Genomic DNA, 14,868 nt, shown 5'->3' with positions numbered 1-14,868 from the left:
AATTCCATTTCAAGTAAATCACCAGTTATTTGAGAATGATTTTCTGAAATTTCAAGTCAATCACAAGTGTTCAAATTAAAAAAAAGTGTATAGAGTAACAAAAAATATCAAATGCTGAGAGGATTGAGAATAATTCTGATCATGGATTTAGAGTTTATAGATTAATAATGATACACTGACTGGGTTTAGTAATATTCTCAGAGATAAATAATTAAATGAATTTTAAAATAGAATTTGATTAATGAAATCACTTAAGTTATTACGCATGTCTCGTACATGAGTTGTTACAAGTGTCAAATGACATCGGAGAAGAATCAAATGACATCGGAGACTTCTTCTTCTACGGTTCGACCTCTGTTAATCAATACATTACGACGTGTACTATAGTTTGTTGACTTGTGTTTCCAAAGTCGCCGGAGACGGAAACTGTACACAGAAAATCTAACAGCAGTACCTACAGTACACTGCTCTTTATCACTCGTACCACCACCCACTTCCCCTGACTAAAACTAAGATAATGGCCACTCCACCATTCCCTCTCGTGCTCTCTTTCCTAATCCTTATGTCCCTCTCCTCCTCAGCTAACTCTTATCCCCCTCGATCTTCCAAACATGCCCCTCGCTTTCTCGGTAAATTCTCCCACCTCCACCAACCGACGGACCAAAAATACGAGACCCGATACTTTGAGCAGCGGCTTGACCACTTCAGCTTCGCCGACCTCCCATCTTTCCGCCAGAAATACTTGATCAATACTCAGCACTGGCTGGGGCCTTCCCGTCTCGGCCCCATCTTCTTCTACTGCGGCAATGAAGGCAATATTGAATGGTTCGCTGCCAACACTGGCTTTGTTTGGGAAATTGCCCCCCGCTTCGGCGCCATGATCATTTTTCCAGAGGTTAGATTGATTATACTTCTACGAACTGCTTTGTAGGATTCAACAAAGACCATTTTTCTCATAATACAGATTAGAAGGGTACTTTGATCAATTTAAACAAAAAATGAAAAAGGTAAATGCTTTATACCATAAATCAAAGTTGAACATTGCCTTCTAATTCTGTACAAGACTCGTGTCATTTGGGTGCAATAATGGTTGAATGTACTGGTAAAAGCTGTCTGCTTTACATAAATCTTCTACAAATATAATTATAAAGTTGAGATTAAAAGGTTGATTCTGATATATGTTGTAGGAACAGACATATTTGTTGGACCCTCAATTTGATCTTTGTCTTCTTTTCCTTGGTGGGGCGTAAATGTTAAAGAGGCCACTTTAGTTTGAGTGATGTAAATGTATTAGGTTGGGAAGGGGGGGGGGGGGTTGGTTAGGTTTTTGTCCTTGTCCCGTGCATTTGTCTAATTAGATTGAGAATTTTGACTGGCAGCACCGGTACTACGGGGAGTCAATGCCATATGGAAGTCGGGAGATTGCATACAAGAATGCGAGTACATTGTCATATTTAACAGCTGAGCAGGCGCTTGCTGATTATGCTGTTTTCATCACTGAGCTTAAACGGAATCTTTCTGCTCAAGCTTGCCCTGTAGTCTTATTTGGTGGATCGTATGGAGGAAGTGAGTGACAGTATCAGTTTGCATCTCGTATCTCTATGTTTTGATGATATATTTATCAGCACTGAATATAATGGCACATGATGCAGTGCTAGCAGCATGGATGCGGCTAAAGTATCCTCATATTGCTATTGGGGCATTGGCTTCCTCAGCACCAGTTCTTCAGTTTGAAGATATTGTGCCTCCTGAAACTTACTATGACATAGTCTCTAATGATTTTAGAGTATGTTTTAAGTTGCTCGTGTACCTGGTTTGTATTATGATGTATGATTTTGTACTGCACTTTAAACCTGATGTCGATTGTATATTTACATCCATAGCGCGAGAGTATTAGCTGCTTCAACACAATCAAAGAGTCTTGGGATATAATTGCATCAAAGGGAGAAGAAAATGATGGACTTAACCAGCTGACAAAGGCTTTTCATTTCTGTCGGTAAGGGCATGTCACTGTAATTTTGTCATCAAATAGATAACATTCTTGATAACATTCTTCTCAACTCTCCTGATCCAATTGAAATAATTGGTCAGGAAGCTGGATAGCAGTGAAGATCTTTCTGATTGGCTCGACTCTGCTTATGGTTATTTGGCAATGGCTGACTATCCATATCCTGCTGACTTCTTGATGCCTTTGCCTGGGAATCCAATAAAAGAGGTTCTTTTTGGGACTGAATCTTTTGATTGGGTTGGATGTTTTTTATAGCTTGGCAGGAGCTACAAGTGTCAAAATTATCAAGTTTGCTTGTCTCTTATGGACGATATTTCTTAGTCCTAATTTCCTAGAAACTTTTCTAGCTAAAGTTTCTTGAAAACTACCCTGATTATAATATCGTCTTTTAGTAACTGAGGTGGTTATCACCTGAAGATGAGAAAAAGACAAGGTGTTCTTCTCTGGATGTATATCCTTTCCCTAGCATTTAAATGAGCTATGTCCTATAAACTGTTGGCAATGTGGTTTGATGTTTTTCCTTATGTTATCTTGTCTGGCTTGAATTTGGATTGATGCCTCTGGTTGTAGATATCTCTTAAATGATAACTTGTCTAGCCCTTATTAGTCACAGGGCCTTGTTATGCAACTGTTTTTCTTCTTTTTCAGCTATGCAGAAGGATTGACAGTTGTCCTGATGGGACAAGCACCCTGCAGCGTGTATATGAAGGAGTTAATGTCTACTATAATTACACTGGAACCGTTGATTGCTTTAACCTGGATGACGACCCCCATGGCATGATCGGGTGGGATTGGCAGGTGTCAATTTTCACAAAAAAGATTTCTTGCATTTTTACTGGCGAAATAAATATATGCATGCTCCAAGGGATACCACTTTGTTGATATTCTTGGCTTCTTTCTACATTTGCAGGCTTGTACTGAAATGGTTATGCCATTTGCTAGTAGCAAAAACACTAGCATGTTTCCAGAATTTGAGTATAATTATGCTGATGATGAGGAACGATGTCTGAAGGATTATAATGTCAAACCAAGGCCTACATGGATTTCAACTGAATTTGGTGGACATGTACATGAATAATGCTTTAACTAAGTTGCTAGATGATCTACTTGATTCTCTTTTTGTCCTGTCTTTCTTTAACTTCCTTGAGAAGAGCATCTTCAACTTTTCACTGATCTGTTAGAAGGCTGTTCATTACAAATGATTTTTCTTGAGCTAAATTTGTTGACTTTTGAATCTTCATGCAGCTTGGAAACCATTTATTGATTTCTAGAAAGATGTAAATGTGGTTGAAAATAGCGAGGCTTTAACACAGCTGTCTTGCAACTTGGCAAGCAACAAAGAAGTAGAGGAAGGGGGGAAGGAAGCTAAGAGTGTGGTTGCTGGTGGAGAGTGAAATGTATGCAAGTTGTAAAAGTTTTTATATAGAATCCCAGTTCTACTATAAGCTCGAACAAAATATAGAAAATAATATCTTTCTCATCACGGAAGCTGTGGGTTTTGGACATCGAGAAAACGATACCAAGTGTCTTGATGTCCTTTAGGGATTATATCTATATTAGCTATTTTATGTCTTACGTAAATGTTCCCTGCATATTGGTTCCGACTTTGTTGTTTATGGAGAATATGTTCAATTTGGCACTGTTACTGGGCCCATCATTCTCTGATGGGTGACTTCCTTCTGAATTATGACTGCCATTTTTATCATGGAGCATGAAATCTTGCAGCATGTATTAAAAAGATTCTAGGGCATATCTTTAATTTAAATCATATCTGAGCTAAAAGTTGCATGAATCTTGTCTAGCACATAAACCGTGCCTGTTACCCAAAATATGCATAATTTAAATTTAGCTGATATCTATTGACCATATACTGCAGCAACCGGAGGCTAAACATATTCTTACATCCTACTTATCTACTGATTATTCAGCTTTGCAACCTTCTAAATCATAAATGGAATCTTGTTCTTTGTACCTGTCCATGGAGGCGAGCATGATGCCAAATTTTGGCTTTTCTGGTCTAATAAATTTGCTTCTTTCTTGTTGCTCAGGATTTCAAAAATGTTCTGAAAAAATTTGGTAGTAACATCATTTTCTCAAACGGCCTATTAGATCCATGGAGTGGCGGCAGGTGACCTCTTAGTTTACTATGAATCTATAAAATCATGGAGCACTCATTCACCAACGTTTGACTAAAATGTATGTGCTGCAGTGTTCTGGAGGATGTTTCAGAAACTATTGTTGCACTTGTTACAGAAAAAGGCAAGTTTTTCTATCTTTCTGGTCTCATAGTAGCAACTTTGAACTAATTTTATGCCACAAGTTTTCACTCTCATCAATGAGATCACATGCTCAACTGATCTTGAATTCTGTCTTCTCATCCAAATCAGACCCTGCATCACCGCAGTCTAAGACCTGTTTGTTTGAATTCTGTGAAATTGATTTACAGAAACCAAATTCAAGTTTGAAAAATTCCACTTGTTAATTCTGAAATGAGCAATAAAAAAAAAAGATATTTTCTTAAATCTATGTTAGAAAGTGCAATATTCGTAGAAATAACACTCTATAAACCTTCATTTACAATTTAGAGTTTCTAGGATTAAATATCAGGTCATTCATGCCAAAGCTAGTGATATAGAGTAAAAAGCTTTCATTTCTTCATCATGTCCATTACCAGTAGTCCATGCCTTACCGGTTAAATAGCTCTTCTGCTGGTGGCCGTTGCATTCATTCTCCACTTGTCAGCGAGCCTGTTAATTTATATTTTCTTCCTTGTACCGATATGTACATGCCATATATGGGCTTGTCTTTGACCACTAGTGTTAATTCGGGTATTTGTATTCAGCGATGAATATTCAATATCTTGAAGTAACTGAGTTTATTAAAACTAATAGTATGTGTTATATAACCAAGGATATCAGGTTATGTGCTCCACCCAAGAACCTAAAGATCATACTTTTGTATATTAAAACTTTACACAGACCTCCAAAACTTAGGGTCAGTGCTCCTTTAATCTTACCAGGGTTATACCTGCCATATTTACTCCATTCAAATCCCAGCAAAGTCAGCTTCTATTTCCCTCATGCATGAAAGAGCATAATTTTGATTATGTTGCTGTGGTTTAGCAATTACAAGAAGCCAGTGTAAATGCTTCAATCGACTGATGAACCGTTTTGTCGGTGTCTCAGGTGCTCATCACTTAGATTTACGCGCAGCAACCGATGAGGATCCCGATTGGTTAGTGGACCAACGGGAATCTGAAGTGAAGCTGATCAAGAAGTGGTTGCAGGAGTACTACGACAACAAAAGGGCAACATTCACGGCGTAACGATTAAGGTCTCTGGTTTTGCTCATCTCGCAGTCTCCAGTTCTGAAGCTCGCGTTGCTCCTACTGTTATCAGACAAATGCCACCGTCTACCGGTTGAAACATGAATTAACTCCGATGAAAAGTACTAGTTAGAGAATTTAGTACAACAGAAGAGTTGCGCTTTGATTTTGCGTTTTTATGTCCTTTACTAATGCGTTGAGTCAGGACTGCATTAGCCATGAAGTTACAAACATATGATTAAGGAGCATGAAACTACCAATGTGTGTAAGGATTGTGTTTATAGGCGATTCATGAAAATCTGTAAGTGACTTGTAGTTTCAGTGTCATGCTTTCGTTCATGATGATGGTTTTTCTATCAAACAAAAACCAATCTCCCTCAATAAACTTGTTTTTTATTTTTCGTGTTTACTCTTTTTTCTTCCTTCTGTATCTCTTATCTTCTTCCTATTTTCTCCCTCGTTAAAAAAAGGTTTTAATCGTGTTTGGACAGTAAATTATTTGAGATAATTTTATGAAAAAAAAAATACTGTTGTACTTTTTTGATATGGTGCATGTGAGATAAAAAAGGGATTGAAAAATGCGTTGATGATGCAAGCAAATTAGTTTGTGTAAGCAATTTACAATCCAAACATTTCTGCATTTTGTAACCCTTAATTCTTTAAGTCGTGATTTGAAAATTGAAATTCATCAATTTTACAGCACATTATATAATTTTATTATTATTATTTTAATAATGCCTTTCAAAATGATAGTTTGGTGGGTGAAGTATCAAAAATGGTTAGTGAATAAAACGAGAATCAGGCTATAGTTTAAGGAGATTATTTGTAATTAACCCAAAAGCCTTGACAGGTACTTAGGAGTAGCGCACAATTTATTCTGCTAGTCACAGTTAGTCCTCGACAGCTGACCTTCCGTAGGACTTTCCTTTTCTTTCTTCAGCTTCCACCGCAAGACTCGAGCAATTAATTTAAGCCGAAGAGGTTTGCATGTTAACACCCGTTTTAAGTTTTGAATTTCAGGGTCCAGATGTGTGATTTTCGGTCATGAAAACTGAAAAGAATACTTATAATAATGAAAAGAAACCCTCGCTAAACCTCATCATTTCCTCTAATGACTGACTGGGTTATTCTGTATTTTAGCAGTTGTACTACCTTTACCTGGAAACGAAGCCCTCTTTCTTCCTTTGCTGCCGATTCAAATCAAATCATATTTTAATTCCATTCCAGTTTCCAACTCAGAGCAACCGAGGCCCCAGTTGTCCACCACCACTCGCCGCTACAGAGACGGAAAGAAAAAGGCATAAAACAAAGGGGGAGAAAAAGCAAGTAGAGGGCAGTTTTCGTGGGTCTTCACCACCCAGTTCTTGCTCGAGAACCCAACTTTGATCTGCATTTAAGTTGTTGAAGACTTCAGCAGAAATAAATTTAGGGAAAAAAACAAGCTAGGGGTTTTATCTTTTCTTATCCATTCCTTTTTTCTTTTTTTTTTAAAAAAAAAAAATTTATTATTGTTCAGAGAGGATGGCGAGTCCTCTGTCAGAGAGATTAGCACTGACACCAAAGACTCAGGTGACTACTCTGATGACGCCGTTTACTGTGCCGGATTCTGGTGGTAGAGTTTTCAGGACGCCGTTGACTGATGAAGCCATATGGAAGCGACTTAAAGAGGCTGGTTTCGATGAAGAGTCTATCAAACGGAGGGACAAGGCTGCTCTTATCGCCAATATTGCCCGCCTTGAAGCTGAGGTTTTTCCCCCCTTTTTAAATCAGTTTACTTCTTTCTGCATTTTTTCCCCTTCTTATACCCTTTCTGCACTTTCCATAATCAAGAATTTCTGACTTTGTAGTTATTGTTAGGGAATACTGTGATTTTACTTGCCGATTCTTCTCTGGTTGTTGATAACTTAGAAGGAAGTTGATTGATTTTAATTAAATATGCTGATTCTCCAATTGGGGATTCTTGAAATTTACTGTTTTCTATTAATGGATAATCAAATTTGTACTCTCTGGTTGTTTTACACAGAATTATGTGAAGACAGGGAAATGCTGTAGGACATGAAGTTAAATGGCTGTTATTACTAATTGTAACTAAGTCTTCCTGAACATTTATGACCAAAATCAAATTTCTTTTTTCTTTTCTCCTGGTATTCCGTTCCAAAGGCAGAGAAAAGTGGGGGATCTATGGGGGAACTGTTACTCATCAATTTGACAGAATCTGTGGTTTGATTTTCAGAAATACGATATTGAACATCATATGGGTCTTATCCTCTTGGAAAGAAAAGAGTGGGTTTCAAAGTATGATCAATTGAAAGCTGCTGCTGATGCTGCTGAGTTGAACTATAAGCGTGAACAGGCTGCACGTGCGTCTGATTTGGCCGAAGCAAAGAAGCGAGAAGATGCTCTTAAGAAAGCTCTTGGTGTTGAGAAAGAATGTGTTGCAAATGTATGAATGTTCAAAGTTCCTTCTTTTTCCATGTGTCGCTGTATTTTGCTTGTTTGTTCTTGACTTTCTGTTGTTGTAGATTGAGAAAGCACTGCATGAGATGAGAGCAGAGTCTGCTGAGGCAAAAGTTGCAGCTGAGAGTAAATTGGCTGAAGCACGAAGTGTGACAGGGGATGCTCAGAAGAAATTAACAGAGGTTCAGGCAAAACTCTGTGCAGCAGAATCATTGGAAGCAGAAGCTAGTCGATATCACCGAGCTGCCGAAAGAAAGCTACGTGAAGTTGAAGAACGTGAAGATGACCTTAGAAGGCGGATCTTGCTGTTCAAATCTGAGTAAGTCTTCTGAATCATATTGGTCTCTTGTATCTAAAAGGAAAGACATTGCTTTTATTCTTTCTTTGTTCCCCTTTTTTTTGCGGTTGGTGGGGATATTTTCCAGGTCCTTATGTATGTCTGTTCTGTCATGCTAATGTATTACTAGATGCTCCGTGCCTGGCATTTTACTGTGAAATAATCTGAGCAGTTGAGTTAATTGTAGCAATTCTTTTCATGCATGTGTGCCATGTATTTCATCATCTCTAGTCTCTGTTCTGGTCTTAATTTAATTATTGGTCGGAAGTCAGCATATATTGAAGTACCCTATTGTGAAATATTGTTAAGCAAACTGGAATTCTAACTTACATTTCAGCTTCTGGAATTTGAATGTATTGAGGGTGATTAAATCATGAGTTCGTCTTTTTCTTACATTCTAGGTGTGACAACAAAGAGAATGAAATCCACTCTGAGAGGCAATCTTTACGTGAAAGGCAGAAAGTTTTGCAGCAGTCTCAAGACAGATTGCTTGATGGGCAATCTTTACTTAACCAAAGGGAGGAGTACGTTTTTAACAGATCTCAAGAATTAACTAGGCTTGAGAAGCAATTGGAAGCTTCAAAGTTGGATGTAGAAAACGAGCGCAAAGTTCTTTTCGAGAAAAAACAAGATTTGGATCTTTTACAAACGTCCTTGTCAGCAAGAGAGGAGGTTTGTTGTCAAAGTTTCCTGATTAATTCTGTGCTTCTAAATGGTTTTGTCAATATTCTTTTTTTCCAATTTTACGTCCCTACAGGCTGTTATCAGCAAGGAGTGTGAACTTACAAAGAAAGAGGAAGAGCTGCTTATTCTACAAGGGAAATTAGCTAACAAAGAGTTTGTAAGTTATTATAAGAACAGAAACTTAGCAAGATGTTTGTTCATTGGGTAAAATTCCGCTTAAACTTGCATCTGGATGCATTATGTAGGATGGGGTTCAACAAGCAGTAGATGATCGTGAAGCTGCATGGAATGTACAAAAGTCCGCTTTTGAGGCAGAGATGGACATGACACGCAAATTGGCGGAAGAAGAAATTGAATCCAAGAGGCGGACTTGGGAGTTGAGGGAAATCGATATGAAGCAAAAGGAGGAGCTTGTGAAGGATAAAGAGCATGATTTAGAGATTCAAGCAAAAGCAATTGTGGAAAAGGAGAAAGATTTGGAAGAAAGGCGTCATTCACTTGAAGAAAAAGAAAAAAACCTTGTTGCTGCTGAGGGAGAGGTGGAGTTGATTAAGTCCCTGCTGGAGAAAGATAAAGAAGAGATCAACCAAATAAAGCTTGACCTCCAAAAGTCTTTGGATTCTTTGGAGGAGAAAAAGAAACAAATATGTTATGCTGAAGAGAAAATGGAGGCAATGACAAGTGAAACGAATGACTTACTGGTTCTAGAAAAAAGATTGAAGGACGAGATTGACATGATCACAGCACAGAAGCTGGAGCTTGAGGCTGAAGCAGATCAGCTGAAAGCAGAGAAAGCAAAGTTTGAGACTGAATGGGAATTAATTGATGAGAAAAGAGGTGAGCTCAGAAAAGAAGAAGAACGTGTTGCTGAAGAGAGGTTAGCCATTTACAAGTTTCTTAAGGATGAGCGCAACAACCTCAAATTGGAGAAGGATGCAATACGTGATCAGTATAAACGTGATCTTGAGTCTCTTTCTTGTGATCGTCAAACCTTCATGAGCGAGTTAGAGTGTGAAAGGTCTGAGTGGTTCAACAAAATTCAAAAAGAGCGTACAGAGATTTTGCGAGACATTGAAGTGCAGAAAAATGAACTTGTGAACCGTGTTGAAAAGAGGCGTGAAGAGATAGAAAGTTATCTCAAGGAAAGAATGGAAGTTTTTGATGAAGAAAAGAAGAAAGAACTTCAGGAGATTGCTTCTCTTAGAGAAACTGTGCAGAAGGAAATGGAATTTGTTAACTCAGAAATGAAAAGACTGGATGCTGAAAAAAAGGAGATCCAATTGGACCGTGAAAAACGAGATGAGGAATGGGCTGAGCTAAATCGTTCTATAGAAGAACTTAAGTTGCAGAGAGAGAAATTGGAAAAACAGAGAGAACTACTGCATGCAGATAGGGGAGAGATTCTTGCTCGGATTGAGGAATTGAAGAAATTGGAGGACTTAAAAGTCATTCCAGATCGTATCACTCCACGGAAGGTGCTGGCAAAGAATAAAATAGATTCATCAAATGGTACTGCGCACAATTCAGGTCGATCAGATACTGGGCCGTCTGCTCTCTCTGCTCCTTTGTCTTGGCTTAAGCGCTGTGCCGATACACTGCTTGAGCAAACTCCAAGTAGCAAAAAGAGAAGGCAAGAGAAAGATGTTGCTTTGGACAGTTTTTCTCCAAGGTACTTACCAACCCCCAAAAAGTAGTTTGATTATGCCTGTGTGTTGACATTATTTGTTTCTGTTGCATTTTAACTGGGTTGTTTACATATAGTGCATTATCAAAAGAAGCAAATGCTGCAGAGGCTGTGAATGCTGCAAAACCAATTAACCAAACTCCTGTTGGTGCTGAGGAGACCACTGTATATATAGATAAAATCATAACGATTCGGGAAGTAACCTCAGTAGATGTTGGAAGAGCTGGTGGGGATAGTCAGGTAATAGAACACCTTGCCTTGTCATCATTGTTTGTGGTTCTTTAGCTGAATTCTTGTTGATCTTTAAAAAAATTTTGAAATTTTAGACTGCCACTTATAGCTGGTAGCTATAATCATGATTGCATTCCTGATTTAAATTGGTGTTGGCAATTCCACAATTTTTTGTTTTGGTCTCACTTCTGTAGTTACAAGTTGATTCGTCCCGTCAATATATGGGTAGTAGATGGCTTTTATATCTTTTTGTTGAACATACTCGTGGAATAAATATTCTATTTTTTACCATTTCAAAACAATGATTGTCCAATCTTGTGGCCTTTGTTACTTAAGCGGAGCTCGACAATTTTAAATAGTCTTGATGAATTACTTGTACTAGATGCAAATGTAGTTGGTTTTGCTCATGTTAGATGTCTTATTATGTTGCAGTACAGGTAACTACTGCTGCTAACTGGAGAACTGTGAAATCTATTGTTCATCTTAAGCTTAATGCTTGACCACGGAATCCGAGCTCATTTGATACCACTTAAATTGCATTGCAATTTGTATAAATATGACTTTCAGCTATTAGCTTTGAGCTTCTAAAGATGGGAAATATTTTGGTTGGACATTTATTGAATGAGCGCGCAGAATAGATTGAGTTTGTTTGGATAAGAGTTTATTTGAATGATTTATTTGAGATATTTACTGTAGCACTTTTTGTGATGTGATGTATGTGAGATAAAAAGATGATTGGAAAGATAAAAAGGTGATTGGAATTTGTGAAAACAAATTTTGCAAACCAAATTTGGCTTGTCCAAACAAACTCATTGTGATTGGTCTTCATATCTCGCTATTTATATGCCTTACCATTATGTAGTGTGGATATTTTTTAATTTTTCTTGTTGCATTCTTGATCCCCCCCCCCCTTTTAGCTTTATAAGAATCAACTTGGTAGATATATCTAGTTCAACTTCCAACCTCAACTGTTTTTGGAATTACGTGTGATAATGTACTATACCTACTAACTCTCAGTTGCTGTGAACCTGGTATGTTTGTTGTTTCTTCTAGAATCAGATAGACTAACTTGTAAGTGTTCAATGTTCGTTTTTTTTTTTTGTCATTCTTTTTCTTGTTCAACTCATTGGCAATCTTGAATGTTTGTATCTGCAGGAGTTTGTGCCCCAAGAAAGTGATGATATACTTGATAACAATAATGGGCTAAAGAGCAATGACAATATAAACCTTGAGACTGAAGCTAGAGTGGCGAGGTAGAAAAACAAGCAAATTCTTCTTGCTGCATTTATATAGCTTTGGTTCTTGGAGATAGCTATCCATGGAAGTATGTCTCCCCTCTTTTTCCAACAACCTTCTCCCTTTTTCCTATGCAGACATTATTCTTGACAGCGTAGATTTTACTTTCAGGTCTGCACCAAAATGGTCAGGATAAGCGACTAGATACTGGGGCCTCTTTTAACGTGGCCTGCTATTAGTCTTCTAAGCTGACTAATCTTGTAAATGCTACCTTTATGTGAGCTTTTAATCATGCGTGCTTTTGTTAGGTAGGTGATGTTAATAGGTGTTTGATAGCATTCCTTGGCTGAAAGGAAGGTTTTTAGTATAGTTGTGCTGGTTTTTAGCTCATAACTTTGTGCCAGTGTGTGGTTGTGCTGGTAATGTAGACATGCAAGTGAGAAGTATGTGGTGCTTAGATGTGGATTTAACCGTCTTGGAACTCTGGGGTCCTTGGTATTTCGCGGTGTTTAGTTTTTACAATATTTGATATCTGAGAATCGGATACCTCATTGCACAATAGTATAGTTTATATTTTCCTCGCCCTCTTTTTATGGATTTGCTGCCAACTCTTTTGTAAATTTATTTTGCTGTTCACAGCCTGCTGCCATTAATTAAGGAGTTAGTGGGGAGCACGTATTCTGTTCCCACGGTATACAAAGTATTTATATGTAGTTAGTTATAGGTCATCCTTGGGAGCTAGAGCGGACTCCTTAATCATCAGGCAACCCCGTGGCTGTGATTTAGTACAAGGCTCAGCTCTGTGGAGGAAACAAGTCAATGCAGGTTAGAAATTCCAAGTACTTGCCCTGAATCATACAGAGCTGTGATTCGTCAATCTTTTTCTTCATATGCGTGTGTAAGTAGATACGTTGTATGCATGCTGACACTACTATAAAATTGAGCCTTCGTGGGACCATCGCACAGAGAAAGCATAATGAAGAAGATATAAAGTTGAGATACAACTGAGTAATAATAACAACAAAACGATCAAGTTCACCGGCCAAAAAAGAAAGTTCATTGCATGTGCCGCTAGTAAATTTTTTTCCCAGTAATTTAGATCACTCAGAAGTGGGAGAGCACTGGGTGGCTGTTTGGCCGATTGATGTTTGACTCACAAAAGAGTGGACTTGATCTTTCCCCTAGTTTGTCAGGGCAAAAAAAAAATTCCCACATAAAATGACGTCATTTTCTTGTTGCATGACTTTTAAATGCCTTTTTGTTCTTGGGAGTTCAAAAAGATAACCAAACACCTACTATTCTTTAACCAATCTTGTAGGAAGGAAAAAAACTGCCATCACTTTTTTAACTGGTCCATTTTGTCTTTCTTTCGAGAGAGTAGGAGCAGGACTATCAATGGAATCGAGCCAATTCGAGCTCGATTCATGCGCCCTGAGAAAAAGCCCAATGACCTTGATTTTTTAGTGAGTTGGTGCGAGTTTGAATTTTAAAATCAGGCCTGAATTAAATATGAGTCGAGTTTGAATCTCATTAAAACTCAAATCCGATATAAGTTCGGCTCTTTAATTACTTATATATATATATCATATATAATTATATATTCAAATATATTATTACTAAATACTAAATACATATAAATTACAAAACACAAAAATACATCTGAAGACTTTTCTACTACCTTTTTTGAGAGCTAATATTAGTAATGTATAACTGAATCTCTAACTTTTCTTATCAGTTGAGTAAATTTTTGTATTGGAATAATATTGGTCAATTTTTTTTGGGTCTAGAAGTACAAATCATCACGCATGTTTGGATTCAAATCACAAGGCTATGAAGAAATTCCAATCTTTGAAAATATATTGGCTTATGATCGCATGTTTTGTTACTATTTTCATGTATTTTAAATGAATTAGATATAAATATTGTTGAAAATTTTTTGGTTTATATGCTTTTTAAAAACTATTACTTGTTCATGTTTAATTTTAATGTTGTAATTTTGTAAATGTTAAATTAGTTTTACAACTTAATAGTTATAGTAATTATATTAAGAAAATTAAGGAGTAATAAGTGAATTTGGACTAGATCCAAATAAGATTCACAATCCAAATATTATGAGTTGAGTATGAGTTTCATATTTATCAACTCGAAACTCGAAAATGTTACAAATTAAATAAATCGAACTCAAGCTCATGAAAAGCCGATTCATTAGGCTTGATTGACAAGTTTAAGTAGGAGATGATGCGAGATTAGTGTAAAACCTAGTTCAAGTCCAGAAAATTATTTTTCTATATTATCACAGCTGCTTTATTAATCAACTCAATAAGTAGTGCTATTTCTTATTTTTGAACTTAAAATAAATGTTGTTTTCTTCATCGAATATGAGAAGGCAATATAAACACACCTAATATGGTTTTGATAGAAGTAGTGTTTTGGTATGTAAACAGGGAGTGTTCGGATAGGAGATTATTTGAATTATTATGTAAAATAATTACTATAATAATTTTTATGATGTGATTACATGAAATAAAAGATAAAAAATCGAGTAAAAAACGTGTCAGGAATAAAAGAGGTGATTGTTAAGTAGACGTCACGGAAGTTCCATGCAGTAGGCAAAGCCAAACAGTCCCCAATTAACGTGTTAAGAGTTTTTCTTGTGTACAATGTGTTAAGAGTTTTTTTTTTTTTTTTTTTTTTTTTTTAAGAGTTAAGACGACTGGATGACTTTGATTAAATAAAATATAACACGGCCGCCAGCGGCAACGACGCAGGCCAAAGGAAGGAAAAAGAAGCTAATGAACCTGAAACGGAAAACAAACACCCTAAATAAAACTGACAAAAGATCTCATACGTGATAACCAAACTACGTCTTTATTACTATACTGATTCGAACCCACGACACGACCATA

General features: G+C 37.0%; 2 protein-coding genes across 6 annotated transcripts; both read left to right on the top strand.

Annotated features, from left to right (window-relative positions):
• The first annotated feature begins 284 nt into the window (after nt 1–284).
• On the top strand, nt 285–5,742 carry LOC113702126 (uncharacterized). 3 transcript variants are annotated; one of them, XR_011817686.1, is made up of 11 exons: nt 285–895; nt 1,380–1,566; nt 1,653–1,786; nt 1,884–1,996; nt 2,092–2,215; nt 2,657–2,806; nt 2,919–3,074; nt 3,254–3,405; nt 4,057–4,136; nt 4,218–4,267; nt 5,194–5,742. XR_011817686.1 is itself a non-coding variant. In XM_027223132.2 (10 exons), the coding sequence occupies exons 1-10, from the start codon at nt 518–520 to the stop codon at nt 5,331–5,333; spliced, it is 1,512 nt and encodes a 503-aa protein (XP_027078933.1). In that variant the 5' UTR covers nt 285–517; the 3' UTR covers nt 5,334–5,742. The 3 variants fall into 3 exon arrangements, 2 of the variants coding, with proteins under 2 accessions (XP_027078933.1, XP_071913419.1); XM_027223132.2 differs by lacking the exon at nt 3,254–3,405; XM_072057318.1 differs by lacking the exons at nt 4,057–4,136; nt 4,218–4,267; nt 5,194–5,742 and having other exon boundaries at nt 3,254–3,653.
• A 419-nt stretch (nt 5,743–6,161) lies between these two features.
• On the top strand, nt 6,162–12,521 carry LOC113700044 (nuclear matrix constituent protein 1b). Of its 3 annotated transcripts, none has more exons than XM_072057316.1 (10): nt 6,162–6,314; nt 6,477–7,079; nt 7,567–7,776; nt 7,856–8,109; nt 8,529–8,799; nt 8,885–8,968; nt 9,057–10,480; nt 10,573–10,735; nt 11,882–11,979; nt 12,100–12,521. In XM_072057316.1, exons 2-10 carry the CDS (start codon nt 6,855–6,857, stop codon nt 12,110–12,112), a joined length of 2,742 nt encoding a protein of 913 aa, XP_071913417.1. In that variant the 5' UTR covers nt 6,162–6,314; nt 6,477–6,854; the 3' UTR covers nt 12,113–12,521. The 3 variants fall into 3 exon arrangements, 2 of the variants coding, with proteins under 2 accessions (XP_071913417.1, XP_071913418.1); XM_072057317.1 differs by having other exon boundaries at nt 6,164–6,314; nt 6,474–7,079; XR_011817685.1 differs by lacking the exon at nt 6,162–6,314 and having other exon boundaries at nt 6,331–7,079; nt 11,882–12,050; nt 12,134–12,521.
• The last annotated feature ends 2,347 nt before the right edge of the window (nt 12,522–14,868 follow it).

Source organism: Coffea arabica, chromosome 7c (assembly GCF_036785885.1).
Source record: "Coffea arabica cultivar ET-39 chromosome 7c, Coffea Arabica ET-39 HiFi, whole genome shotgun sequence".
Taxonomy (NCBI): Eukaryota; Viridiplantae; Streptophyta; class Magnoliopsida; order Gentianales; family Rubiaceae; genus Coffea; species Coffea arabica.
Note: the sequence above shows the minus strand (reverse complement) of the source record. Positions and strands in the feature narration are given on the sequence as shown.

Bases quoted from the DNA above. Each gene is read 5' to 3' on its own strand.
- LOC113702126 (XM_027223132.2), top strand. From the start codon at position 518: ATGGCCACTCCACCATTCCCTCTCGTGCTCTCTTTCCTAATCCTTATG. The intron at 1,997-2,091 runs GTAAGGGCATGT...ATAATTGGTCAG, and splicing joins AAGGCTTTTCATTTCTGTCG to GAAGCTGGATAGCAGTGAAG. The intron at 4,137-4,217 runs GTGACCTCTTAG...TATGTGCTGCAG, and splicing joins GATCCATGGAGTGGCGGCAG to TGTTCTGGAGGATGTTTCAG.
- LOC113700044 (XM_072057316.1), top strand. From the start codon at position 6,855: ATGGCGAGTCCTCTGTCAGAGAGATTAGCACTGACACCAAAGACTCAG. The intron at 7,777-7,855 runs GTATGAATGTTC...CTGTTGTTGTAG, and splicing joins AGAAAGAATGTGTTGCAAAT to ATTGAGAAAGCACTGCATGA. The intron at 8,110-8,528 runs GTAAGTCTTCTG...CTTACATTCTAG, and splicing joins ATCTTGCTGTTCAAATCTGA to GTGTGACAACAAAGAGAATG.